This window comes from Dermacentor andersoni, chromosome 7 (genome assembly GCF_023375885.2).
Source record: "Dermacentor andersoni chromosome 7, qqDerAnde1_hic_scaffold, whole genome shotgun sequence".
Taxonomy (NCBI): domain Eukaryota; kingdom Metazoa; phylum Arthropoda; class Arachnida; order Ixodida; family Ixodidae; genus Dermacentor; species Dermacentor andersoni.
This window is the reverse complement of record NC_092820.1, coordinates 73,655,840-73,682,768: the sequence shown is the minus strand read 5'-3', so window position 1 is coordinate 73,682,768 and position 26,929 is coordinate 73,655,840. Positions and strand designations below refer to the sequence as shown.

The 26,929-nt window shown below is 45.2% G+C and overlaps 1 protein-coding gene and 1 long non-coding RNA gene across 2 annotated transcripts in view; one reads left to right on the top strand and one right to left on the bottom strand.

The window, feature by feature from the left end:
• LOC129385741 (uncharacterized) overlaps positions 1-15,979 on the top strand; it is a 59,988-nt gene extending 44,009 nt beyond the window's left edge. Inside the window, exon 2 of the long non-coding RNA XR_011895712.1 lies at positions 15,758-15,979. This is a non-coding gene — a long non-coding RNA (uncharacterized lncRNA). The remainder of the gene's footprint in view (positions 1-15,757) is intronic.
• LOC126534283 (xaa-Arg dipeptidase-like) lies at positions 678-24,467 on the bottom strand. Its single transcript, XM_055072798.2, has 6 exons — positions 23,580-24,467; positions 21,959-22,104; positions 18,509-18,658; positions 15,042-15,183; positions 6,058-6,300; positions 678-3,529 (listed from the first exon to the last, which is right to left on the bottom strand). Exons 1-6 carry the CDS (start codon positions 23,806-23,808, stop codon positions 3,207-3,209), a joined length of 1,233 nt encoding a protein of 410 aa, XP_054928773.1. The 5' UTR covers positions 23,809-24,467; the 3' UTR covers positions 678-3,206.
• Positions 24,468-26,929: the final 2,462 nt, after the last annotated feature.

The following is a 26,929-nucleotide window of genomic DNA, read 5'->3' as shown; positions in this document are numbered from 1 at the left end:
ACCACACATCGTTCTTTTCTTTCTCTGGTACACTCCTGGCAATATCCCTTTTATGTGCTAACCTGTCGACGATGACGATCCTTGGCTCCACGCACAATTCTGGCCCCAACTTGAGTACCTCTTGATGCCGTTCTTCCACCGTTGCGCCCCCTAGTAATACAAGGCGTCCATCTGGCATCCCTCTTTTCCTCTTCCTCGGCAATTTTCGACGAACATCGTTCCATATAGCCTGAGTCACAATGTTTGCCTGTCTGCACCAGTCCAGAAAAGCCTTCACATTGAAAAGACCGTCGGAAGCAGACGAACAGGCCACCTTTAGACATTCTTTGACATGTCTAACCTGTCTCCGGCTCTCTGATCTCAAGATCTTGGTTATTCTTATCCCGTGTCCTGCAGACGGGGGCAAACTTCCGGCCACCAGCAACGCCTCATCAGGGCATTCTCCAAGTTTCAGAAACCAGCTTAACACCCGTGCTCTGCACTCACAGACCGCGATAATAGGTACCAGAACTGTTGCATTGTTTAAGCCATAGATCGGACAAATAGAAAGAGGCCCGGAAGAACTCGAAATGAACTGAAGCATAACTGCGAGTCGGCGTAGTTGGAACAGATTCATCATTTAAAAACTTTTTGTGCGCAAACAGACAGGGACAAAGAAGAGGGGCAACACAAGGACGAGCGCTTTCTAACAACTGGTTTTATTGTCGAAGAACTTTCTGCTTAAATGCCCACAGATCTGCGCGATCTAGTCAAACAGAGCACGCCTATAGCGCATATAAATCTTCAGATAAAATGCCGTGGACCAAAGCCACCCGGTCAACATAAAAACATCAAGGCGCATGTAACAAGCAATTACGATGAAAAGGCGTTATAGATGTGATGACAACAATGAATTTTCTTTATCCAGCAATGAAACAGAAGGATGGCTGATGCATTTTTCCTTTTGTTTTTCAATCCAGTGTGCTTCCACAATTTCTCTCGCGGTTTGATTCTTATGCCTATGCAAAATTGATGAAGTCATGTCACCACACTGTAAACTTTGCATTTCTTGAGCAAGTTGATAGGTTGAGAAAGGCTGGGTACCAGCTCGCTGTGATGCTGGCATCATGCGATGGACTAATGAAAAAACTTAAACAGGATAAAGAACAATGCACAAACAATCAAAGGCTCAAGGATTTGGCTTCCAAGGTTAAAGTGATTCTGTATGTTCACGGCCTTTCACATGGACCTAAAAAGGTGGCTGGGAGCTACCAAGTAAAAGTGGTGTTTTCAGCAAAAAACTAAATTGGTAGTGTGTGTTCTAAGGTTAAAAATAAGTTCGAAAGAAAGGATGATGCAAAAAATTAATGTAGCGTTAGACATCCGCGTAAGAACCAAATTGTTGATTGCGTGAAAAACGTTGTTTATCAGATTCCTATGACGTGTGGTCAGGTATACGTAAGGCAGACTTCGAGATGCATCAACACGAGACTAAGGGAACACTTATCTAGTCTGAAAGGCCGCCCTGGTACGCATTTGGCTATGCATTGTCAAGAACACGATTGCTCACTGTGTCATAGTAGCACCGTAATTTTGTATAGGCATAAGAATCAAACCGCGAGAGAAATTGTGGAAGCGTACTGGATTGAAAAACAAAAGGAAAATGCATCAGCCATCCTTCTGTTTTATTGTTGAAGAAAAAAAAATTCACTGTTGTCATCCGTCTATAACGTATTTTCATCGTAAGTGCTTGTTACATGCGCCTTGTTTTTATGTTGACTAAAGTAAGTTGACCCCCCCCCCCCCCTGGTTACTTGCCTGGGTCCATCACTACGGCGCTTCTCGTGATCCTTGTGTTTTTTTGGCACGATAAACTAAGTCAATCCGTGACTTCATTCTGGATAGATGGATACCATGAGCATCCCCTTTGAAGCGGGGGTGGTATCGGGTAACCGGCACTTACAGGAAACCATGTTCATAACATTTTTCCCAGTAATTCAGCGAAACAGACTTGTTTGCATGGACGAAGGACGTCATCTCTCCTGTTGAGGCATGCATACAACGTGATGATAATCCACATTGTTGCTCTTAACTCCCGTATAAACCGGAATATAGGTCAGCCCAGAGTAAAGGTCGACCTTGACTTGGCCTAATGATGACTAACAATGTGCTAAAGGCCACTATATAAGGCGAGGAGCGACCTTAGCTGCTTTTTTTTTCGGAGGAAAATCTCTGTCTATATTCCGATTTTTACTACTCTGCAAACGCCACGCTCAAGCTCGTGCAAGAACGGCTGTCTGAACAGGAGTAGAGCATCCTCACAACTATGAACGAGTCATTTTCGAAACTTGGATTCCAGCCACGTTCATCGAACCTCGCGGCAAGCAGAAATGCTTTAAAGAACGCGTAAGGCATTTCTGGCCACTTTTTCTTCAAGAACGCCGTACAAGGAACTCTATGAAAGGTCATGATTTCAGGCTGTAAGCGTTTTACGACAGTGTTTCAACGTTTCTCGCAAGCAGTGCGTGTTGTTGATTTCCTTGCTATTTTTCCTCAATTTTTCCTGTGCATTGACTTTTGCATTTAGGCTACGTGTTCCTCAACCCTCGTTCCTTATCGAAATATTTTTTATTTATTTGCACCTGTCGGTAAAACTCATTTCTGAGCGATACCAGCTCTTCCTATACTAATCACCTGGAGTCACAGAAAATGGAGATGCATCGCACTGCGCATTCGTAGCTAGGACTTCACAAGCCATGGCAGTTAAACTTTTTTAAGCGTTAGGAGTAGCTCTTAGTAACATGTGCCAGGTGTTTAAACCAGTGCGTCGAGGCTATCTCGAGCGAATGAGGCCGTGGCTGCCATCGAGCGGAGTGGGTGAGAGGGTCACAGTTAAACTAAAGAAATGGCAGGCTCGAAGCGGCCCCGGAGAGTTGCGGCAACAGGCAACAACAAGCTCCCTTGAGCAGGCCATACGCACACCTACTAGCAGGCCACTGCGCATGAGCTGCAGTACGACCGTGGCACGACTGGCTGAATTGCCAAACCGCTCCGCGGTGGAGCATGACGTGGCTCAGGACCACCAAATCAAGCAGAATCCAGGTACGCTCGCCGCCGCTCAGCCATTTTGCCACGCTCGTCAGCAAAGTTTGAGCCAGCGGATCGTCCCATGGTGCGAATCCAGCTTAAAACGTTAAAACGTGTGCGTAGCGGCTGAAAATCTGATTTCATGACTGTGCAGATTGCAGCTCCTCCTCCGACGGTAGTCGCAGTGCGGAAAACTCCCGCTTCGCTTCGCGCAGCAGCTCGGCGTCCGCGAGCAGATCGAGCGCCGTCAGTGCCAGGACCTTGGCCACCGTCAACGTGGGAGGCTGGGAGTCCGCGGCGTTGGCAACGGCGGCGAACCCTCGCGTGTGGTTCGCCGATCCCTTGGCGGCGGGAACGGCGAACACCGGGTGGATGGCGGGCACTCGGTACGACACGTTGCCGCAGTCCGTGCCTCCCCCCGTAGGCGGCAGGTTCTTCACGACGTCGTCCAGGAAGGACACACCTGTTGTACGGGAGAGGGCAGTGGTGTATAAAACTTGTATTCACAAGTGATTGATCAGATAGATAGATAGATAGATAGATAGATAGATAGATAGATAGATAGATAGATAGATAGATAGATAGATAGATAGATAGATAGATAGATAGATAGATAGATAGATAGATAGATAGATAGATAGATAGATAGATAGATAGATAGATAGATAGATAGATAGATAGATAGACAGGCGGACGGACGGACGGACGGACCGACCGACCGACCGACCGACCGACAGACCGACGGACCGACAGACAGACAGACAGACAGACAGACAGACAGACAGACAGACAGACAGACAGACAGACAGACAGACAGACAGACAGACAGATAGATAGATAGATAGATAGATAAATAGATAGATAGATAGATAGATAGATAGATAGATAGATAGATAGATAGATAGATAGATAGATAGATAGATAGATAGATAGATAGATAGATAGATAGATAGATAGATAGATAGATAGATAGATAGATAGGCGGACGGACGGACGGACGGACGGACCGACCGACCGACCGACCGACAGACCGACAGACCGACAGACAGACAGACAGACAGACAGACAGACAGACAGACAGACAGACAGACAGATAGATAGATAGATAGATAGATAGATAGATAGATAGATAGATAGATAGATAGATAGATAGATAGATAGATAGATAGATAGATAGATAGATAGATAGATAGATAGATAGATAGATAGATATGGCGACAGATGCCGGACGAAGGCCTCTCCCTGCGATCTTCATTTACCCCTGTTTTGCGCCAACCGATTCCAACTAGCACCCGCAAAATTTCTTATTTTCGTCGCACCACCTAGTCTTCTGCCGTCCTCTACTGCGCTTCCCTTCTCTTGGTACGCATTCTGTCACCCTAATAGTACAACGGTTATATAATCTGCGCATTAAAAGACCTCTACAACGCCATGTAAGGGTATAAAAATACTTATCGGAGTCTTAAGGGGGAGAGAAGAATAAATGTGAGGGCTACTCTGAATGACTCGTGCTGCAGTATTTAGTAGCAGATATTGCGCGTGGGTACCAGTCCCTGATCGAGCGCACTGGAGCAGATACTTCTGCTTCATAATTTCCAGTCATTTAATAAGAATGGCTCACTTATCAGCAGCTTAAATGCGAAGTTGTTCCGATTTGTTATATGACCAGTCCCACTACGTTTACATTCCTTTAAAACAACGCTTAGTGCGCCCCTTATCTCAAAGTAATGAGAACGATGCCATTCACGAAATACTGCTACATCTGCTATAATAAATGCACGTGATTCCCTGCGGTATCCAGGCTCGAGCCGCTAAAAGTTCTGTGCCAATACTCGCCATACTGGTGCCGTTTATCGAAGCTCTTTACGAACTGCAGAGACTTCTCTCGGCGCCTGTGCTGCTCACGATAAGCCCACACAGTGGCTTTTTCTTTAGACCTTTTTTCTTCTGAAGTTTTGTTTGATTACCAACCGCAGCCAAGATCCTAAACCCGGTGGCTTCTCGGATGACATTTCCGAATGACGTTTTACAGCGAAGCTATATACCTCTACCGGCCAAGGAAATTTTCATGTCGTAAAAAAAAACTCCGCATACGTAGGTCGATCCCGGAGACAGTGCGATGCCGGGCCAACCCGCGGCGGAGGTGGCGCAGGAGTTTAGCGCTCCCCTTACATGGGCTGATCCCGAAGATAGTGCAATACCGGGCCGACCAGTGGCGGAGGTGCAGTTCGCCATTATGGGGCCCACATACACAGCTCCGCTGGTCATCCTTCTTCACAAAGTGGAAGGGCACTGAGATTTTTTTTTTTGTTGAACTCTCCCAACAATCATCAGAATGCTGAACCTGCATTCACCACTGGGTCCCTCTCTTCTGCGTCACCATCGCCATGTTTAGATCCCTATTCCCCTTCCCTGCCCTCTTTCTGCGCAGAATTAATGCACGCATATAATGCACGCGAAACTTTATGCCTTAAGACAAGTCATCATCGCAATAAAAAAAATGCGCGTCTCGCAGTGCCAGGATGAGCTACGCCAGTAAAGCAAGCGAACCTTGACACATATACCTGTATCTGTGTGAAAATTTGTTGTTTTCAGAACACCAGCTGGCTTTTAAACTTATTCTCCTTGCGAATTGATTGATTGATTGATTGATTGATTGATTGATTGATTGATTGATTGATTGATTGATTGATTGATTGATTGATTGATTGATTGATTGATTGATTGATTGATTGATTGATTGATTGATTGATTGATTGATTGATTGATTGATTGGTCGATCTAGAAGTGCTGACAAGTACACTACTTACTTACTTCTCCACAACGGTAAGTTGCTAAATATATCAGGGATGACGAAGCGAACATCTCAGCTACTTTCATTTCGCTACCAAACGCGGGACGGGCGCTTGCTGTTTTGCACGAAACAGAAATCAGTCAATCGCAACTCACAGCAACCAGCTATACTGAACACAGCACGACGAACGACCATACCGAACGCGTGGGCGTGCTTCCGGTAGGTTTCCGCGATAGCGGCATTGTGCACGACGTTCATGTACGGCAGCCTCTTCTCCACGTCCAGGGAGCAGCCCGTGGCGTCGGCCGCCGCTCTGAAGCAGGCCTCCACCTTCCGCAAGAGCTGGGCCAGTTCCTCGGCAGTCGAAGCCCGAACGGTGAAGCGCATCTCCGTCTCCTCGGGAATCACGTTCGGGGACTTGCCGCCCTCGGTGATGACGCCTGCACGGCCGATGTCGAAGATGTACAGTTCATATGTTTCCCTCTGAACAGCTGAATGGACGAAGGTGAAGTTCCGCAATCATGCAAGAAGCGGTCATTCATATATATCTTCTATACACTGCTTATAAATTAACTCCGATAGTTTATATGAAAAGTATGCTATCATTTATCGATAATTGCTGAGAAAGAGTACGAAGGGACAAGTCTAAAGACTATCAATAGACTAGTCTATAGAAATTGTCTTTAGACAGTCGATAGAATGATGTGACGAATTGGGCGTGTCACATATATGAAAAGGTGGCAACGCAAAAAAGACAAAGACGAGCGTTGAACTTCCAACGACATGATTGTGAATGGTTCACGAATGTACACGTGCTGTCCGAGCCAGGTGGTAATCATATGCGCACGCGTAATTATGCCAGCTCTTTGTCTGTAAGCGTGATGGAGGCCATGCTGACACATCCTTCCCCAAGTCTAGAAATCCGTTCAGATTCTGAGATTTCGCTTGTCACACACGTTTTACTCTTCTCGATAACGTAACAGTTTTCAAGGTCAGACAAACCTTCCTTGCAAGTCAAACAATGACTTGCCAGAAAACGTTCAAAATTCTTTCTTTCAGGCGCCTTTTTTACGTTGTGTGGAGTGATGCGTTAAGCTATCGTTAACATGTCTCCCAGTTTAGCCCACCTAAGCTGTGATGCCATTCCGCTTTTAACTGGAACCGTAGTCTGTAAGGATTCTTGTAACTTTTAATCACTTTTGCCATTGATCGTTGGCGGAACCACGCCACCGTGTAAGCTATCACCTGGATCAGCCACAAGGTGCAATGGTTGATAAAAAAGCGAATAGAGTATTGTTTCTCAGATTACGTACTGGGTCTGATACGTGTACTAGATTACGTACTGGCTCTGATGCAAGATGTGTACTACCTTATTACACCCGCCATCTGTTATTCCATGTTCAAAAACATATATACTGAGGGACGCTGAGATCGGAACACGTTTGCTTTGTTTTTGTTCTTTTTTAACTGGCCTACATTCGCGCGGAAATACAAGATACAGTAAGGGGCAAGCGTGCAACGCAGGCTTAATATCATGACGAAGGGTAAGAAGAAGGACACCGACCACTGAAAGAATACAAGAAAAGACGTTTCGGCTCCCCTGACGGGAGCCTTGTCCACAATGAAATCAAGGACGTGCGAAAATGAAAGATGAAATCAAGGACGGCACAATATCGCACATATATATTGCAATCTCTGCAGCAACCGGCTGGCGCATGTGTACCAATTATCTTAACAGCGAACAAATAAGTTGTATATATATATATATATATATATATATATATATATATATATATATATATATATAGTTCAATGAGAAGTTTTGTAGGTCCGGTGCATAGGTAGTTTTAGAAACGAAGGTGCACACTTACGAAAATTGCATCTTTAATGTTTTTAACGTTTCGGCCGTGGCACAGCCTTCGTCAGAATATATATATATATATATATCTATATATATATATATATATATATATATATATATATATGTATGTATATATATACACGTTTTACTTTATAAAAGGGATCAATGGGTGTTTTTATTTTCTTTATTTAGCCTGGATGTGGCTAGAGGGCGCTGCAACTACGAAAGGTCCGCTCCGCTGCGTTAAACGTATAACTAAAACGCTGAGCGTGTTTACGCCGCTCCGCTGTGGCTTGTCGGGGCGACTCTGAGCGGACCGTACCGTAAAGACGCTCAACTAAAACGCTCTAATAACTGGCTAAGAGAGCGGGAAAACTAGGGCTTCGCTACGGTGACGCGTCGCGCTTGACGGTACTCGATTGACCAATCCAGATTACGGCTCCGGTGTATCGCAAGCGTAATAGAGACGTAGCGCGCCGTGTGCAAACTAGCATTTAAGAGGAAGCTTTAGCTCGGGCCCAACTCCGACGCGGCCTATTCAAATACATGTAAAAACGCAAAAACGTTTTTCTGAGATAACCCCTGGACCGATTTTAATGAAATTTGTTGCATTTGAGAGAGAAAGTTAAATTCTAGTGACTGTTGGAAGCGGAATTTTGATTTAGGGCTTGAATTTTGTCAAAAGGATTTTCAAAAATTCAGACGTTTGAAAAAAATAGAAGCACGAAGTTTACAAGCTAATAGCTCTGCATCAAGAACAGATATCGCGATTCTGTAAACGGCATCCATTAGACCATTCAAAGCGGACAAATTCGATATTTCATTTTACATCTTACGTGGATTTGTTACGTTGGTTACAAGGGTTCTGCAAGAGTTGTATTTTCCTATTACTAAATTTTTTTGTATTCATGTGTAACATATCGATTTTGTCTGCTTTAGATGTACTATTAGATGCAACTCACAGAATTGTACTATCATTTTTTGTTGTTCAGTTATAGAGTTGTAAACTTGATAGTTTCGTTTTTTGAAAATTTGCAATCTTTGCCAAATTTTTATAAAAATTGGACGACCTAAATCGAAAATTCGAAACGAACAGTCACTAGATTTTAAGCTTTTCTTTTAAATGCAGCAAACCCCATCAAATTTGGTGCAGTGGTTGCCGAGAAAAACGAATTCTCCTTTTACATGTATTTAGATAGGAGCACCCGAGCTAAAGCTTCCTCTTAAGTGGCCATCGGCATGCTCCCATGGCTTCAGGTAGAACGTGGCGCCTCCGATTGAGTGAGTGAGTGAGTGAGTGAGTGAAAACTTTTGAGTCTTTCAAGAGTTTCGCGGTTACGAGGTCTCCGTCGTCTTCATCTTCTTGGCGCTGGCGACTTGAGACTCCTCTTCAGCAAGGGTGGGCCCCTATTCCAAGGCTCCACTGAGTCGTGCTGCATCGCTCGCGTGCTGCACTAGGGCCCTTTGGGCCGTGAGCTCGCTGCTGGTGAGCTGACTCTCCCATTGCTCCGCACTCGGGTGTTCGTGTTTGTGGAATGCTTTGTTGCGTTCGCACTCCCAGGTGATGTGGTAGAGTGTAGGTTTGGCACCGCACCAAGGGCAGGTGGCCCTGTATTGTGTCGGAAACATCTTGCTGAGCACGTGTAAGTTGGGGAAGGAGTTTGTTTGTAGTCTGCACCAGCTGGTCGCTTCCTCCTTTGTGAGGTCTTTGTGTGGTAGCGGATATCTAATTCTAGTTCCTCTATGTAAGTTCAGGGTCTCTGCGTATCCCCCCTCGCAAGCCTGTAGGTGGGTCTCCGGGGCATCCGACCGCCCAGCTCGGAACGCTTCGCCTCGAGCTAGGCTGTCTGCCCTTTCGTTCCCCGCTATGCCTACGTGACCCGGGATCCGATTGAAATAAAGGTTGCTCCAGGTCTGCGGCCAGTACCCTGATTGGCGCTGACCCACGGCCGATTGTGCCCACGTATGCAAATACCCGCGACGATTAAAGGCATTCACAGGAGTGCTGGCATGACATTTTCGGCCCACGGCTTTCCTTTTTTTTTTGCAATAACTAAATGTAGCGAACGTCTAAGCTCCCTCCCTACACCCGTCCCCCTCCCCCCCCCAAAAAAAAGAAGGAAAGAGAGAAATCAAGATACTTGGCAGCCGCAGAGTGTCCTAAATAATATAATAGCCTTTTTTTACGACCAGATCCGGCTTCCTTTCTACTGTATCGTGGCGTCATGATACGGAAGGTGGCCACATGGGAGGAGGACACTGCGACTGTTTTGTCACTGTTTCACACTGACACTTTTTGACACTGAAACCTCATGTAAGAAAAACACGTAATACTATTGATATGTCGCCAGAAGACTACAAGGATGAAGTGCGCGTGCGAAAGCACTGGCGGTATTGACACACGTGATAGGCAACAACAACAACAACGACACGAGCGCGCCTCAGGAAACGAACGCCTCGCCAGTGCTGGCTCCTACGCCTGAACTAGTGTCTGTTACTGCGTACCTGTTTCCTTGACCTAATGCGTCGGCAGCCAACCGCGGCTGTAGAGACGTAACAAGTATTATGGCGTATATATTATAGCATTTTTACCTAAAGTTTGACGCCGCATACCTCGAAACCGGTGCCATCTTCAGCGTGCTAAGTCTCCATGCCTTGCATACTCACTAGGTGCAATTTGGAAATTCAAATATGTGTTGTAAAGAAAGAAATTAAGGTTAATTCGTGTAATTCAGGTAATCATTCATTAAGCATTTTGATTCCACGTAGAATTAATGGCCGCCACGTCGAGTAAACACTTGGTCATATATTCTGCGTGTGTCCCGCGTACGCGTAAGAACAACAGCAACTGGTCTCTTCTCCTACAAACGTCGATAAGAGGCCGCTGTCAGACGAGTTTCTTTTAGGTCCTTCGTCTAATGCAAACAGCGCAGCCCTGATAACAAGCGCCGCTATCGCCTTTCTCCAAGCCACTGGACTGGGCGCATGGCTCTAGAGGTGCCACAACTCTGTGAACTTGTATATACGCATCTCTTCCTTATGCCATCATCGTTATTCATCAGCCCTATTCCTCCCCGTCCCTTTTCCCCAGTGTGGAGTAGCGCGCCAGAGCAAGTTATAGCTCAGGCCGGCCTCTCTGCCCTTCTGTAAATAAATCTCTTTCTATCTCTCTCTGCTACATGCAATTTTTCTAATCTACGTGCCACTAAAAGCACCTTATATATATATATACCTCTTGTTCTATGTACTCCACTTGCGGTGAGGCATTTCATGAAAATGAAGGCCATGTAACTTTTTCCGAGTGCGCGCACGAATACCATTTTGGAAAGTGTGCGGGAATAGCAGAGAAGTCGTACAAAGAGAAGTCCGAACTTGCAAAAAAAAAAACATGGCGATGCCAAAATTGTCGGACCTCGGTACCAAGCGTTAGCTGCACTGATGAAAACAAGACAGACATGGAAATGAAAGCTATCCTTGAATGTATTAATCTAAAGCTAGAAAGTCTACCTTCCCTCACAGCTCAAGTGGAAGCTATGGAAGAGACTGCCACGCACATGTCTGTCATTCTTGAAGAAGTAAGATATGCAATCCGTGTGCAAGGTAATGAAATAAAAGTACCTGTAAAGCGGGTGCAGGAACTAGAGAAAAGGGAAGATGGGAGCCGATCAGTTCAGGCTCAGCTTCGGCGAGAAGTGAGCGAGCTGGAATTTAGAAATAGGCAGCTGAATTTGGAAATTCATAGGGTGCCTTTTGTGCAAGGTGAAAACTTGCACAAAGTGATAAACGAAGTTGCAGACCAGCTGGAAACGCCTCGGTTGGTTGAGCATGACATTGCCTCAGTACACAGTCTGCCGCACAGAAAGATAAGTTACCTGGAATAATCGTGCGTTTCACAAGGCAGGCGATCAGGGAATCGTGGTTGAACAAGAAGAGCAAACTAGAAGATAGCCATCCGCGCATCTCCATGCAGGAAAACTTGACCCAGCACAACAGAGACCTACTACAAGCAACAAAAAACTGGTCCAAAGAAGCTGGGTTTAAATATGTTTGGTATGTGCATGGAAAGCTTACATTGCGAACGTGTGATGGGGCCAACGCAATTCACGTTAGATGCCGCGAGGACCTTGACCGCCTTCAGCCCAGATGATATGCCCAGCCAGTGCTATTCTTGACCAAATAAATGCAAGGATGAATGACCACGACTTCTACTCCCCAGATGACTTGAACAGCAAGCATCTAAAATTAGATCTCATACACTGAAATGTGTGCATCTAAACGCCAGATCTGATGGGAATACAGCAGTTCTTCTAGAAGAATTCTTTAATAATTTTTTTTCAATTTCTCAGTTATTATGCTTCGTGAAACAAAGAGCAAAAATGAGAGTGACGTCTTCAGAATGGAAGCTTATAATACACATTATCTCAATCGACCTTGCGGTCGTGGAGGTGGCGTTGCACTTCTAACTTTAGAACAAATGAACTGCGAACTAGTAGATGCTTTCAATATTATGACGCCCGATTAGGAAGTGTTATCTTTATGTGTAGATAAAGTATTATATTCTGTCTGTTATAGACCGCCGAGTGGGCATATCCAAACATTTCTTGAATTTTATTAAAGATTTCTTTCGTTTATTGTAGAGAGCAGGTGCATGTTGGTTGCCGCAGGCGATTACAACATTGATATGGGAATCAATACTCCGGTTAGTGCAAATTTTAAAAATATTCTACAGTCAAATTGGTTTGATAATGTTATTAATGCACTAACAAGAAGAACAACTGAATGCCAGTCAGTATTGGATATACTTATAACAAATTTTTCGTTGCTAGAGATAAAAGCTGGTGCCTAAGCATGCTCTGTTAGTGACCATCTTCCTGTTGTTGTTTTTTCCTGAATGATGCCGGCATTCCTAAACATTCGCCTGCTTAAAGCTTTCGCCAGCCAATAACTGACACAGCTCTTAACGTGTTTATAAATGAGCTGCTTCAAGTAGACTGGTGCAGGGTGCTCAATTCAGGCGATGCTGACAACGCCTACAATGCATTTTTAGATATCCTTAAAGGTTTTTACCAAGTTCGCTTTCCTGTTAAAGGACGCCAAAGAAATAGAAAAATTCCGAAACCATCGGTAACACGCGACCTCTATCAACAAATGAGAACCAGAGATAGGCTCTACAGGCAATATCTCAACACCCGTAATCCTGACGGCTTGACCATTTTCAAACAATATCCGAACAAGCTAACCAAGAAACTGCGCCTTGCACGTAAAGAGCACTTCTCCTCTTTCATGGGTGTCAAGAGTGTGCCGAGCGAACTGCTTTGGGACCAATTAAATATACTACTACGTCGCCGTAGTGGACGTAGCTGCATATCCAAACTTGCCATCAATGGTAATGATTTGCATGGGGCGGATCTAACTGATGCTTTCAATGCTTTCTTTACAAACGTGAGTACATCGGGTGCGTGTCAATATGTGGACATGAGGAATGATAAATCTTTATTTCTGCAGCCAGTCACAGTATACGAAGTGATTTCAATAATCAACAATATAAACAACAGCAGATGTAGAGATATCGACGAAATTCAAAGAAAACCTGTGAAATATGTCGTAGACGTAATTGCCCCAGTTCTTGCGATTATATTTAATATCTGTCTGACTACATCAAGATTTCCAATAAAAATGCAAATTGAAAAAGTAGTAGTGCTCTTTAAAAAGGGGAATCGAAATGACTTGGGTAATTACCGACCGTTATCTATCTTGCCAATTTTTTCAAAGGCTCTCGAGAAAATAATTCACTGTAGGGTCATGAACTTCGTTGAAAGCTCTAATGTATTACCATCTCACCAATTTGGGTTCCGGAAGAACATGTCAACAGAAGTAGCCTTGCTTCACCAAAAGAATTATATTTTAACACAATTTGACAGCAAGGAAATAGTGATTGGCCTATTTGTCGACTTCTCCAAGGCTTTTGACTTGGTGAATCATGAAGTTTTGCTGGATAAGTTTTGCTGGGTTACATTTATTGCGGTCATATTTATCCCATCGGCAACAAATTGTCCAGATCAATAACTCACGATTACAGGTTCTTCCACTGCATTATGGTGTCCCACAAGGCAGCATATTGGGGCCCTTACTATTTAACCTATATATAAATGACATTGTTAATATTAACCAGAATGCGAAATTTATTATATAAGTAGATGACACTACCATATTCTTTTCTGGTGGTAACATCGATCACCTCATCTCTAATTGTAGTGATACTATAGTTCAGCTACAACATTGGTCCTCGTATAACTCTATGAAGATTAACGAAAATAGAGCAAAAGCAGTGATCTTTCGGGCCAAAAATGAGACAGTCCCTCCTCATGCCGATATTATTTTAAACTCTCATCCTGTAAATATTGTTGATCATTTTAAATGCCTCGATGTGACATTTACTGCACACATGTCCTGGAAATCCCATATGAACTTACTAGTAACAAATCTTGCTCCAATAACTGGAATAATTGGTCGTCTCAGATACATTCTTTCTGCAAAACTTCAAATACTTATTTATAATTCTCTTTTCTATCCACATGTTAACTACTGCCAACTTTTCTGGGGTACAACTACATTTTCGAACCTACAAAAAATTTACGTTATGCAGAAACGATACTTACGCCATGTGTACAATGCTGATTTTAATACAACTGCACGTTTTTTCATAGAGCACGTATTATCACGGTCATAAATTATACCACTATCCTTTGAGTACTAGATTTAAATATGAAGTGAGATATAACATACCTAACCTAGGTAAACTGGCACAATTAGAAAAAAAATGAGCACTATTATGCTACCAGACATGGAGAATATTGGAAAGTTGTTGCCCCTCGCTTGACCTCTGGCATGGAACGCCTATTTTATTATTTGCCATCACTGTTAAACTATTATCAATCTACTAATTTTGACTTATTTATTTGTTCCACTGCTAAACTTAGATCTATGTTTGCAGAAGAAGAAAACTGATTTACTTATCCTGGCATTTTTTGTTTATTTCATTGTTTTCGAACCATTGTTTTACTTTTGTTCTGCACTGATCAAGTATTTACAGTTATTGACTGTTTTTTATTGCTGATGCCCAAACGCCGCTCATTACGTGGGGCTGCGGACTGGTCAAGCTGGCTACTGGCAGCTTTTTTTCTGTTGTCCTCCATCTGTAATGTACATGAAGGAAAAAAAAGATTTGATTTGAACATATATATATATATATATGCGTGGAATGTCTGATATACCTAGTAGACGCTCATTTTTTCTGTTGAAGCGAGGCACTACATGTACCGTGAATTCTGGTGGTCGGCTTCAGCTGCAGTCGTAGGAGGCTGACGTTGACGTACGCAGCGACGGCAGCGTCCAGGGCGCTCAGTCCCTCCCACGGCCGCGCTCCGGCATGGGCTGTTTTGCCTCTGAAGCGGAGTGACAGCTGCAGCAGGTTAAACAAAATGAAATAGTTTAAGGCAATTTGCTACCTAGAGACGCTGCTTTAGCTGGGGCCTAATCTCTGACCACACTGTTCGAATGCGTAGACAACTTACTCTCGTGAGGCAATCGGCGCACTGACCCGAACGACATGTGCCACATTTTAAGGAAAGAGTCTGATTAGTGTGAGTAATGGTTAGACTTAGCTTAGACAGTCACATACGCCTAATAAACCTTACCAAATTGGAATACATGTGCAAAACATTCATAATAAACGTTTTTCACTCCAGACCTCCTCAGCAAAACCAGGCAGACGACTGCCGTTAATTCGATCCTAGTTAATTCGACTCCTCGTTTATTTCGAACCCACTGGAAAGTCCCAACGAGAAACCATACATCGCTATGGCTCGAATCCAAAATCATCTTTCTTAAGCTTATTGGACCCCCCCTGGCACCCCTTCATGAACCTACAGTGGTCACTAAAGTTTGAAAACACAAGAAGTTGCGCAGTCAGTGTTACTGGTTCCCGAGACGTAAGGTTCGTTGATAATTTTTGTTTATTTATGCACTTTACGTAGGTGACGACTGTGACGGCAGCAACCTTTCTTGCAGTGATGATGATGACTTGTGCTGTGCCCGGGGCGATATCTTTCTCAGCGATTTTGTCAGCGCCGCCAATAGTATTGAAGTTTGTGGGCCATTGACTGAGCGACGAACTTCTACAGTCATTGTAATACTATGGTAGTCTGTCGACTACGACTGACCACTTCAAGCAATAAAACAAAATTTGAATTCTTTCATTCTGACGCGCTTTCTTTATTCGTCCTTTCGGATAATTCGACCCAACCTCGTGGTCCCGCAAGGATCAAATAAACGGGAGCCGACTGTGTCATACTTTCGTGTATACCGATACTGAAATATGTGCGTTCACGTTTTGTCGACTGCTGCTTTTATCAGCTGCCTCTACCGTCATCAATTATCAGCGTTTAGCGTGAGGAGAGCTGTGTGTTGCGACATTCTGTGAACGAGGAGTGGTTTCGTGGGTTTAAATAAGGATAGCAAGGTTCTATTCACGAGCAGCGGTAACCGCATTTGATCGATGCGGACAGTGGGCTATTTCACGGCAGGGGATGAACCACCAAAGCGCGGCGTTCGCGGCTATCTGCTGCCCAGAACGCTGAGTTTGCTCACTAAGCGTATATGTAAACGATAACTTGCGACTAGCACGCTGCTTGTTAGCGTTAGTTGTACATACAGCTAGCTAGTAGCAACGAAACGTGTGGGCCGCCCCTCGATTCCCGGTGGTCTGTTATCACCCGTAGCACGAGGCCCACTGCTTAGGTAATCTGAGCTAATTTGACGTCGCCCGCCGCAATGGATGTCTGTCTTGACGTCGCCACCTCGACTGTCTGTTCCTGGTAGTCTCTGCGTCATAATTGGCGACCATGACTGAGTCCTCTAACAACTTTTGTCTCCACAAACGAAACATACTCGCAATCAAAAGCAAGACGAATCTTTCTTGTTTTTTATTTGTCGTAACAGAAAAGCTGGAAGATCGTCCCGATCAAGTAGTTTCTGAACAGCTACTCAGCCTTGACGTAAAGACAGAACAGAATGACCATGATGACGTTTAGGAGACACAAGCTGAATCATGCACGTGAGTAAAAATAACAAGAATAATCTGCTCACTCCGACGATTCGTGCGACTGTGAACTCATTTATTCCAGCGACACGCTGCCACACAGGCTATTGTCGTGCTTCCAAAGGCGACTTCTTTGCAAATTACGCAACGTCCGCCACCTCAATCCCTGCAGTGGCCTCCGAGATGCAATCACAGGTGGCAGCACACGCAGTCTGTGTAGCGCGCACACGACCCGCGCGAACCGAGCTCAGGAAGTGCGTGCGGCTGGTTAACGCATGATGCTGCCGACTGGATACTGCCGCATCGGGCATGAGTACCGTTAGTGGGCAAAGTTTCGTTTTCTGTCGCCATGTGGCAAGGCTGAAGTGGATGATGACGAGATTGCCTCAGAATGACGACTCGACGACGACCTCAGCATAAGATAACCGACGAACACGGCAAACATGTATCGTCCAACTTTGAACAGTACTCCGTTGGAGCTATAGTTGGTTCATATTGAACCATATTTTGTAACGTATTGCGCAACGTGCCGTAAGAAGAAAAGATCGGACCAGTGACCTTGAACTGATTTGAACGCTTATCGAAAATAAAATATAGAACAGGCGCTACAATTAAGTTACTAAACGCCTTTGTAGGTACACAAAAGTGCAAAGGAAAACAGATAGGACAGACTTTAGACATATTTAACTAGCGAAAGGAATGTGCGCGATTGAATGAAGATGCACAGGACCCTGCACATTGTGACTACATTGAGGGTCGTTCGCGACACCACTTTGGAATTGCACTGCCTGACGAAGCACTGTGGCCTCACAGACCTGCGGCCGGTAGGTTTTTCTTTGCTATATGGAAACGTCATGCCAAATTTGTCGCTGTGGTGAATTCAGAGGTACAGACTTTTGAACTAGTTGTTCTGATAATGACACCCGGGACATAGCGTTAAGTAACGCGCACGCAGGTAGACAAGGGCGACGCGCCAACTTTCAACAGAACGTTCACTTCCAAAAGTGACATATTCGTGGATGAGCTCAGCAAAGCTATAGCTAATCGGTGTTTCTTTTCCAGAGCATTAGACAAGGACCACCTAACGGACACACACAGCGCTGTGTGCGTCCATTCTGTCATCTTTGCCTAATGCGTTGGGAAAAACATCGATTATGCAGCACTAACCAACCCAACGCTCAACCTTGATGAAGCTAGTTAGCTTAATTGCAAAAGCGAGCGTTAAATGCATCCGTGCTTCGTCTGTAGCACTTAGTTGAAGAAAGATAACTCATCCGAATTGCGCAACAATGGACGTGCGATAATTTCCCTTCTCTTGTTTCCGTGTGTTGATTGCTATTCGACTTGTTGACCTCATATATTAATAGGTCACTTTTTTCGAAACTACTACTAAGTGCAAGGCGCACCGTCCTTGCCTCTCTATCTACGTCAACGTGAATTAAACGCTACGCGTCGATTATGATGATGGCAAAAAAATAAGCACCACCCCGAACGCGCGATTCAAAACCCGCAAACGTGGTTTCACTGGCTCCACCATTTCTGCGTGACGTTCACGAAACACTGGCTAATTGATAGAGACAGACGAACGCCATTACAGTTGTTGTAGGCTTGAGCGTACCGCTGTCGTGAATGTCGCAGAGCGTTGGTCGGCCCGCGCTCGCAGAATGCGGACTCATGCACCACCCACCTGCTGCGACGCAGCGAAGCCGATTGCCACGATGTCATCCGGAGCTGGGTGGGCCATGAGAGCCGCATCGACTCCCTCCAGGGCGCCCTTTCGTATCAGCAGCTCCTTGCCACAGCGGTTTTCCTCCGCTGGCGTGCCCAGTACGACCACCTGTTGAGCGGCACACGAGATTTGCAAGACTGCAGCAGCGTCTACTTCGTTGCTCTAAAAGAAGCAACCAGTAAAAATCGCGGTTCTTCTCTCTTAGTGACGGCAGTTATTCGGGTCGTTCTGCTGCTAAAGAGACACTACAAGCGAATATCGATTTGCAATCTCTATTTGGTGAGCTACGTCCTAAGGATGCATAAAGGTCACTGTTATGGTAATCGCATGACTCGTAGGCCACAAGTCTTTCAAAAGCGAAATGAAAAGCACCTCGGAAGTCCCCGCGCCAATCCCCGTGCGATTCAGTCTGGTTAACCTCCCTCCCTTTCCTTCTACCCTTCTCTCTCTCCTCCTTTCCGTGCGATTTCGACACCACATCTCGCTCGGTAGTTCCTTATTGATCAATATTCTAAATTGTACGAAGACTCAACGTACGGAGTTTTCGGAACTTTTTCTTCCCTAAGACGTCTCGAATGCCAGAAAATAGAAGTCTGTGACGCCACACTGACATACCGGCGATCCAGTTTGGACAACCACTTCGAAATCGGAACTTTCCACCTTGCTTTTCAACCGCCCGTGTTCCCATCGGTGGTACAATCCCTTCATCTCTTTCCTTTCTTGTCTTCTCCTAAACTCCTTCTCCCCTGTAATGTATCAAACCGAACATGCATCTGGTTGACCTCCCTGCCTTTCCTTCCTTCTTTTCCTCCTCCTCCTCCTCCTCCTCCTGTAGTGATCGAAAGTGTTCGGTCTAATGAGTGCCCCTACCTCAAATCAGGATATTAAACAATACTTCGTCAGTCTAACTAAACCTACTGTTTCTCTTCAGAATACCTTTCAGCGAGTGTCAGAGATTGTTGCTTACTTTATCCTTCTGAAGCATTTCTAAGGCTCGAGCCAGATTTATTGAAAGTCAAAATGACGGTTATAGCGTGCAAAATTAGGGATAAGTGTTCTTTTTTTTCTAGAATGTCGCGTCCAAGTTGCAGCGTCAGTAAGCAACGTCACGTGTTCCGAAGTCTGCGCCCCATTTTGTCCAGGAAGTGTTTTCAAAAAATCATTCTAGGTGTACTCTTTGGAAACAACAACAAGCGGTTCCATACTTTGCAAATCAATGCTTTGCAACGACGTTTATGATCTTCTATATATTCTAAACCTCCACATTATCACAACAGGCTCAGCATAATTTATCATCCCAACCGGCTTCATACTTTGCCACTATTCTCAGGCACAAGTGGCATCACGCTTTGCAAACCAGGAGCCCTATAACAGAAAACTATTCCAATATGTTTTTATTCCAATATCCTGACGTCGAACTTACGCAACCACCAACGCAAGCATCGGGCGGAGACCCGCCCCGTTGCTTGAACAGCCCAATCAATGCTCTCCTCCTTTGTAGGAGGTCATTTTTGTTTGCGTTCAAAACGAATAACATTGCCTACATTGACCATTTTTTTCATCTAACTGGCTGACAAGAGGTGAGGAGCACGCTCAAGTAGAGAGGGTTTCAATGGGGCCGAGCCAGCGCACTGAAAATAGTTAACCTAATGAAGAGGGTGGTGTCGGTGTCTACGATTGGTCTGCTTCCCCTTACTTAGATGGCGGTGGCTGGTCGAAAATCACGGCGGCGTGGAACGGAAGGCTAGCGACACCGCAAAAGCGGATCCACAGCGAGGAAGAGTTGGCTAAGCAATGTCGAGAAGCTTACACGGCCCCGCAAAAAGTGTTTTTATGCGCAAATAAACCCATGCTCTCCGGCAAGGTGCGAGTAGCCAGTGCCTGAGCGATCGGCGGCAGCCATCTCATATACCTTTCGGAACGGGACAGTCTCCAGCTATTCAGAAGAAAATTAAGTTTTGTTCGGCCTATTAATCTAACTTTACCGTGTACACGTCACTTTGAAGGGGTCAGCTTTCCTGGTTTTGTGACATCGCCTGACAGACAGGAGAAGTGGGTGTTAGGGCCCTCAGCACCGGGCCTTTAAGAGATGCCGCTGCTAGTGTGTCTGCTGACTCGTTTAAAGTGAGCCCCACGTGCCCTGGGACCCATACCAGGTGGATGAGGCGTAAATGTTGGGGAATGAATGAAATTCTCGGAGAATGATACTTGAATTGGGCACAGATAAAGCGGAGAAAACAGACAAGGAGTCGGTTAAGATTAAGGCTGAAGAAATAGATGTGGGAAGTTTCCGTAGAGCTAGGATGATCGCCAATAACTCTGCTTGAAATATTGGCGTAAAGTCGGGTAGTCGAAGAGAGAAAGACCAATTTAATGATGTCGAAAAAATGCCCACTCCGGCCTTCTCTTCACTGACAGAATCATCTGTGGCTATTACTGCATTTATTTGGAGGTTTTCAAGGTGGTCATATAATAAACCTTTTAGGTATCGAATAGGTAGGAGGTTAGCGTTATTGGGAAATATATCGCTAAATTCAACACTTACTGTCGAAGTAGGTAAATTTTGAAAAGCCACATCACGGATTGATATTTGTAATGGCTCTAATAGCTTCTGCACAAAAACTACCTGGGGAGAATGCAGTCTGGACCATTGATTCTCAAAGAATGCAGTTGGTTCTCGAATAAAAATATATTAGGAGCGTTTCTGGGGAGAAGCATAGATGTTTAGAAATGTTTGGACTGTCAGTATACGAAATCGAGTTTGAAGAGAAGGCAGGTGAGTTTCATGATATAATATATTATTGGCTACAAATTATGGAAGGGCGAGACACAGACGTAGTAATTCGCGTTCTAAAAGAACCAGAGGACGTAACTTATACGTAGGACCCTCCTGAATATAACACGCATCCAAACTCTAGAATGGGGCGGACATACATACAATAAATCATCAGCAATGTCTCCCTGCGCAAGTCTGCTGTCTTTTTCTTCTTTTCGTCTGCCTTCTTTTTTCTTTTCTTTTTCTTCGAGAAGATCACAAAGGGCACAAAGAACTAAGCAAAGTTAAATAAAGGGCTTCCAATTCTGCTTCGTCCAACAACTATTTGTTTTCTAACGGCCGCTTTTGTTACGGATATCATCTTGAGCACAATTATTGTGCCAGAAAGCAGAAGTAGCGGGCGCCACTCATAGGCACCAACATCCCTTGATTCAGCCAATGAAAAATATACTGTGCTGCGACAAGTGTTTGCACGCTTTGCATCATACATGTGCGCCACGACAGGTACATCTGTACTTTTGCCGCCACGACTCTGCCACTGCAACAAGCGGTGTAATGTCTTGCCGAACCAAAACGTTCCCTACTCTGCCTCATATTCTGCGTCATCGCTCGTGAAACAAGCGTTCTCGTACTTTGCCGCGTATGTCCTTGTGGTTCTTCATGGCCTCGCACACAGCAAGCGCAGCGCCCACGGCTGCCTCGGCGATCAGGTTGTGGCCGCAGGCGTGACCGATATCGGGTAGGGCGTCGTACTCACACAGCAAGGCCACGCAAGGTCCTGCGTAAAGATAGCATGCCGTAAAACCCACGATAAAACCAGAGAGGCCCCTCAGTGCAATGGGTCACCGTATTCAGCGATAGCACTGACGAATCGTTCGGTTAGCCTGCACCTCTTGAACTGTTTTAGAAGGTGATAGTAGCTCTATTTGTTTCCTGATTACTGCCAATCTACTATCGAGAGCTTAGTTTGAAGCGGGGCCATAAAAAAATAACAATATCTCAACGACGCGTCAAACGTAATATCTCCTGAACAACCATGATCTATTTCTTGAGTTGGTGACCCGATATTGCTTGTAATGACTATTCGCCGCGATTTCATTTTATCATCATCATTCATCGCTATACTTCCACTTTCCTTTCACTGTTCCCCAGTGCATATGGAGTAATCGGATAGAGCGCAACAGCTAGGCTGACCTCTCCGTCTTTTCTGCGAAGAAAATCACTACCAATACCATGTGTCTTTTTTTTTTTTTTAGCTGCACAAAAAAAATTGCCTGTGGCAGACGCACAACACAAGTCTAACCCTTGAACCAAATTGCTCGATGAGGGGAGCACTGCTTCTGTTTAAAATCACAGTGCTTAATTGATTTGTGAGAGGTGGCGCTAGAAGAGGTAGCCACCGTAGCCACGGTTTATTTAGGCCGCCCAGCCATGGTGCAGCAAGATCTCGGGAGTGGCGGGCACTGCGGTGTCGAGCGCGCTAGCGTGTTCTATATTTCGTGCAACCGGCACGTGAGCCCATCTTCGTCTTCGCTACGCTTTGAAGGCGATAGTCATGCCGCTACAGATTAATTAACGTATTTACGGTAGTAAACTATTAAATTATTCCCTTTACGGCGAGTATTGCAATTTATTATTGTGACCGGCGAGTTCCGAGTCCACACGTATTGCAAACTCACGAAGTGCAATTTGTAAATAGCAATATATGCTGTAAAATAATTAGTAAACGCTTCATCAGAGAAACTTATGGTTAGTCAAACACGCATTTGATTCTCGTGGAAGTAGTGTCCACCTCATCGAGCAATTTAATTCAAGGGTTACAATTGTGCTATGTGTCACGGGTGATCTTTAAAAATGTTGCTCAGCTAAAAAAAAAGAAGACACCCTACATACGTGTACGCATAGGAGTTTAGCTGGATGCAGATTGCAACAAGTGCGTTGGATTGGCCGTTATATTTCTGCCTTCTCACACTTTTGTTCGAATGCAGAAAGAAGTTCTGCATTTCAGAATTGTTCGGGCAAGCTGCCATTCAAGATAGAAATGCATGTTTCTGCCAAATAACGGGCGTCCAAATAGAGACAGTAGTCAATCATACACGCTCAGTCATACTCGATTCTATTCCCGTCTTATATTATTCACCGGTCTCGGCCGGCCGTGCACGGTTATAACGCGTACAAAGCTCCACTCTGAAAGCGAAAGAGAACAGTGTCGGAAAATAATCGCTGCAATACTCCGGACCATGTCGCTCCTACCTTCGGTGCCACCGGGAGCTTCGAACTCCGCCTTGAAGGCCGTGTCCAGGAGGTAACGCCGAGTCACGTTGAAGCCGCGTCGTTCCAGAAAGTCCGTGAGCCAGTCGTGGCATTGCACCTCGTTGAATGCTAGTTCCGGGTGCTCCCAGACGAAGCGACTCAATTCCCACAGGTCCTGCGAGTTTGCCTCGACAACGTTGTGCACGAGTTCCTTGAGGTCCCCGGCCATCTCTCCTCGAAGTATAGGCCAGACTGCCTTGCATGATATCTCGGCGCACGCAGCTGTTTGCTAGATTGCCTCGAAATCTCTTGTTCTGGGCGAGGACGTCCATTGCATTGCGCTGTTGTTATCGCAGCCCTCCCTCGTTTTGTCCCCCTCCGACAACACGAACGGGAAAACAATGTCCTTGTAACTCGAAGATGAGAGGCCTTATCGGATCATATTGTTTTATGCATCGCAGCAAAAACAAGAGAGATTAACTGCGTGGCTTGTAAGTATGCACGCTGAAAGCACTTCAGATGTGTCCTTTCTTTTTTTTTTCGTTTTTTGTTTAGCGTCAAACGGCGTTGTGTACTCTTATACGTAACTGGATGGGGGTATGTAAGTGTACTCCTAGTGGACATGTTCATTTCGTCTCTGCTGGCCTGGGGTACGCGTCAGAAGAAGGCCGACACCTTCAGCAGCAGACGAAATGGACACTTATACCCTAGTTACACGGGCAGCTCAACCGCGGTTAACTCGCTCAACCGGGGCTAACGCGAACCGTAGTTCACCAGAGTTCCACGGGCTATCCCGATCACGGTTAATGGTCTGATGACGCGTCACGTGGTCTATTGCGTACAGGCTTCATCTTGAATAATTTTTCTTCCACATTTCATTACAGTGGTTTAAAGATGTTATTTTCCAGCAAAACAATTGTCATATTTGAGAGTTTTAACGTTTAAGACTGCGTTTTGCACGTGTAGGTTAGTATTTAGCCAAATTTGGCAATATTCTGCAAACGCTGCTCGTAGTCGGCCGTAGAGTTGGTTTTACGGCCGACAAAATCGGTTGCCCCCAAGCCGTTATCTCTCCTACATTCCTACGTCACATCTACGTTCCCGTTTCGTTCCGTGTTCTGTCTGCGCGTTTCGACTTGAGCGCAGAGCGGCCAGATTATCTTCCCAAATGCGCATCAGTGCTTCAGTTGTCGCGTCAGGCCAAATGATACGCTTTTTGGAAGATATCTGGGAAGCGTCAGCGCTGCACTCCAGAGAAGTACCGCCCGCCATTTTGCCCGTTTCCGAAACGTCGGTTACACTAAACCGAGGTTGCCAAGCTCAGTTGGCGGCCTAACCGCAGTTTCGCCTGCCATGTAACCGCGCTAACCGCGTTTAGCGACAACCGCGGTTATGTTAACCGCGTTGAAGGTCGCCCGTGGAACAGGGGTATTACAGAATATCCCCCCATGACACTGTTTCTTATGCGCAGCAGCACTTACCTCACGTGCTGCGTCGAGTCAACGCCCTCCCCCCCCCCCCTGTAATTGTTGTAACACTGTCTAGCTTGAGCGTAAAACAAAACCAAGGATGTTTTAATTTTTTTTTTATTCCATTGCGCAAAACCTTGCTTCGCTTTCAATATCTTTTGCCCTTCGGGCGAACCTGTCACTTTTCCAAGGACGCCCCAACCGAGGCTTCTGATATACGCGGCTGCCGTTACTAGAGACTGACGACGGCTCCGATAGGCAATGCTTACATACATTGTATGTTTTGTTTCGCTTGTACAGTAACCTTGTCAGTAGGCATGGACTAAGTACGTCCTCGACTCCGATGAGGGCAACAATTGGCATTGAGTCCTCACAAAAGAGTAGAGCCAGGCACGCTGTTTCGGAGGACTATTGTAACTCGACAACGTGAGCGTGCTCTTGAAGAAGCTTTTCCGAAAGGAGCTTGAACGTCTCGCCTAAGTGGACTAGAATATATACCCAAGTCTCGTGTAAAGCCATCCATCAGGAATTCGAACATCGTGCATGTGTGCGGTCATCTCTTGACATCATTTATACGAGAAAATCTGCAAATGAACGAGCGATTTTTTTCGGCAGCATTTTCCCTATTCTTCTATTCTTTTTGGCCGCAGTGTTCTGTTTTCATAGTGTCGTCTTTCCAACTTAGAAGAATAGAGAGAGAGAACCCTTTAATGAAAGGCAGAGATTTTAGCCGGCGTACAGACACCGCTGACATGCTACTCTGCGTGGGGAAGGAAATTAGGGAGAGAAAGAGAGAAGGAGAGAGGCGCAAAAAAATAATAAGTTAGAAAATTGGCCACTGAGTTTTTGACTCATGGGCAACTGCATGCTATGGTGAATTCCTTCAGTGTATGCACCATCCTACAATGAGGTGACAGCATTCGCTGCGTGAAAGGTACATGAGGGTGACAGAATAGAGCTAGAGTTTGTCGAGTTGACCCATGTTTTCTAAATATGTGAATAAAAAGTTCATCGCACGCCTCTGTTGTGTGAGCCAGGCAAAAGGGCCTAAGACACAGTCAAATGTCAAAGGTCTCTGTGTAACCGAATGCATGCAATGTTCATAGAACGCACGCTCGTTGGCATACGCTCGACACTCAAACAGGATATGCTCCACGGTTTCGATTGAGCCACAGTTGTTCCAGTGTGGACTTGTCACTTGACCAAAGGGGTACCGTAAGCCGTTTCCATAGACGGAGTTCAGGTGAAGACGATGATATAGAGTTTCCTAATGGCGAGGAATGTTGGATGGGAGTCTGGATCTGAGAGTTGGGTCGATTGTATAAAGGAAAGCGTAATGTTGGGTCGGCAAGTTGCAGAGCCGGTCCTTTTCTTCAGAAGTGAACCTTTTAGCTAGGTGGGAAGCATCAGATCGAGTGGAACAAATCCGCTTATAGCTTTGGTGTTGAAGACCTTTGGCGCCGCCTCATCTGCTTTTTCGTTGGCCAGAATGAGCAGGTATCTACTGAAATTTGATAAAGTAGCCTAATGCAATGGCCAAGTGATGTAAGTATGCAATGTCAAAAGAAACAGGCTGATGATTAGATTTTTTTAACAGACTGCACAATGTTTGTAGTGCTCCTTTAGAGTCAGTGAAAATCACCCATTGATCAGACGCTCGGTACAATATATAGAGGACAGCTTCTTTGGTGCCGTGAAGCTCTGTTGTCGTTGAGGACGTCCTCCATGGCAGCCGATAAGAAAGCATTTGTCTTGTTGAGGGCACATAAAGGCCACAGGAAGAAGTATCCCGAGTGGTTGAGGCATCAGTCTAGATGTGGGTGTGCTGAGTATATTTCTCGGCTAAGTATGGTCTGCAGCAGCGTGGCCTGTGGCATGCGA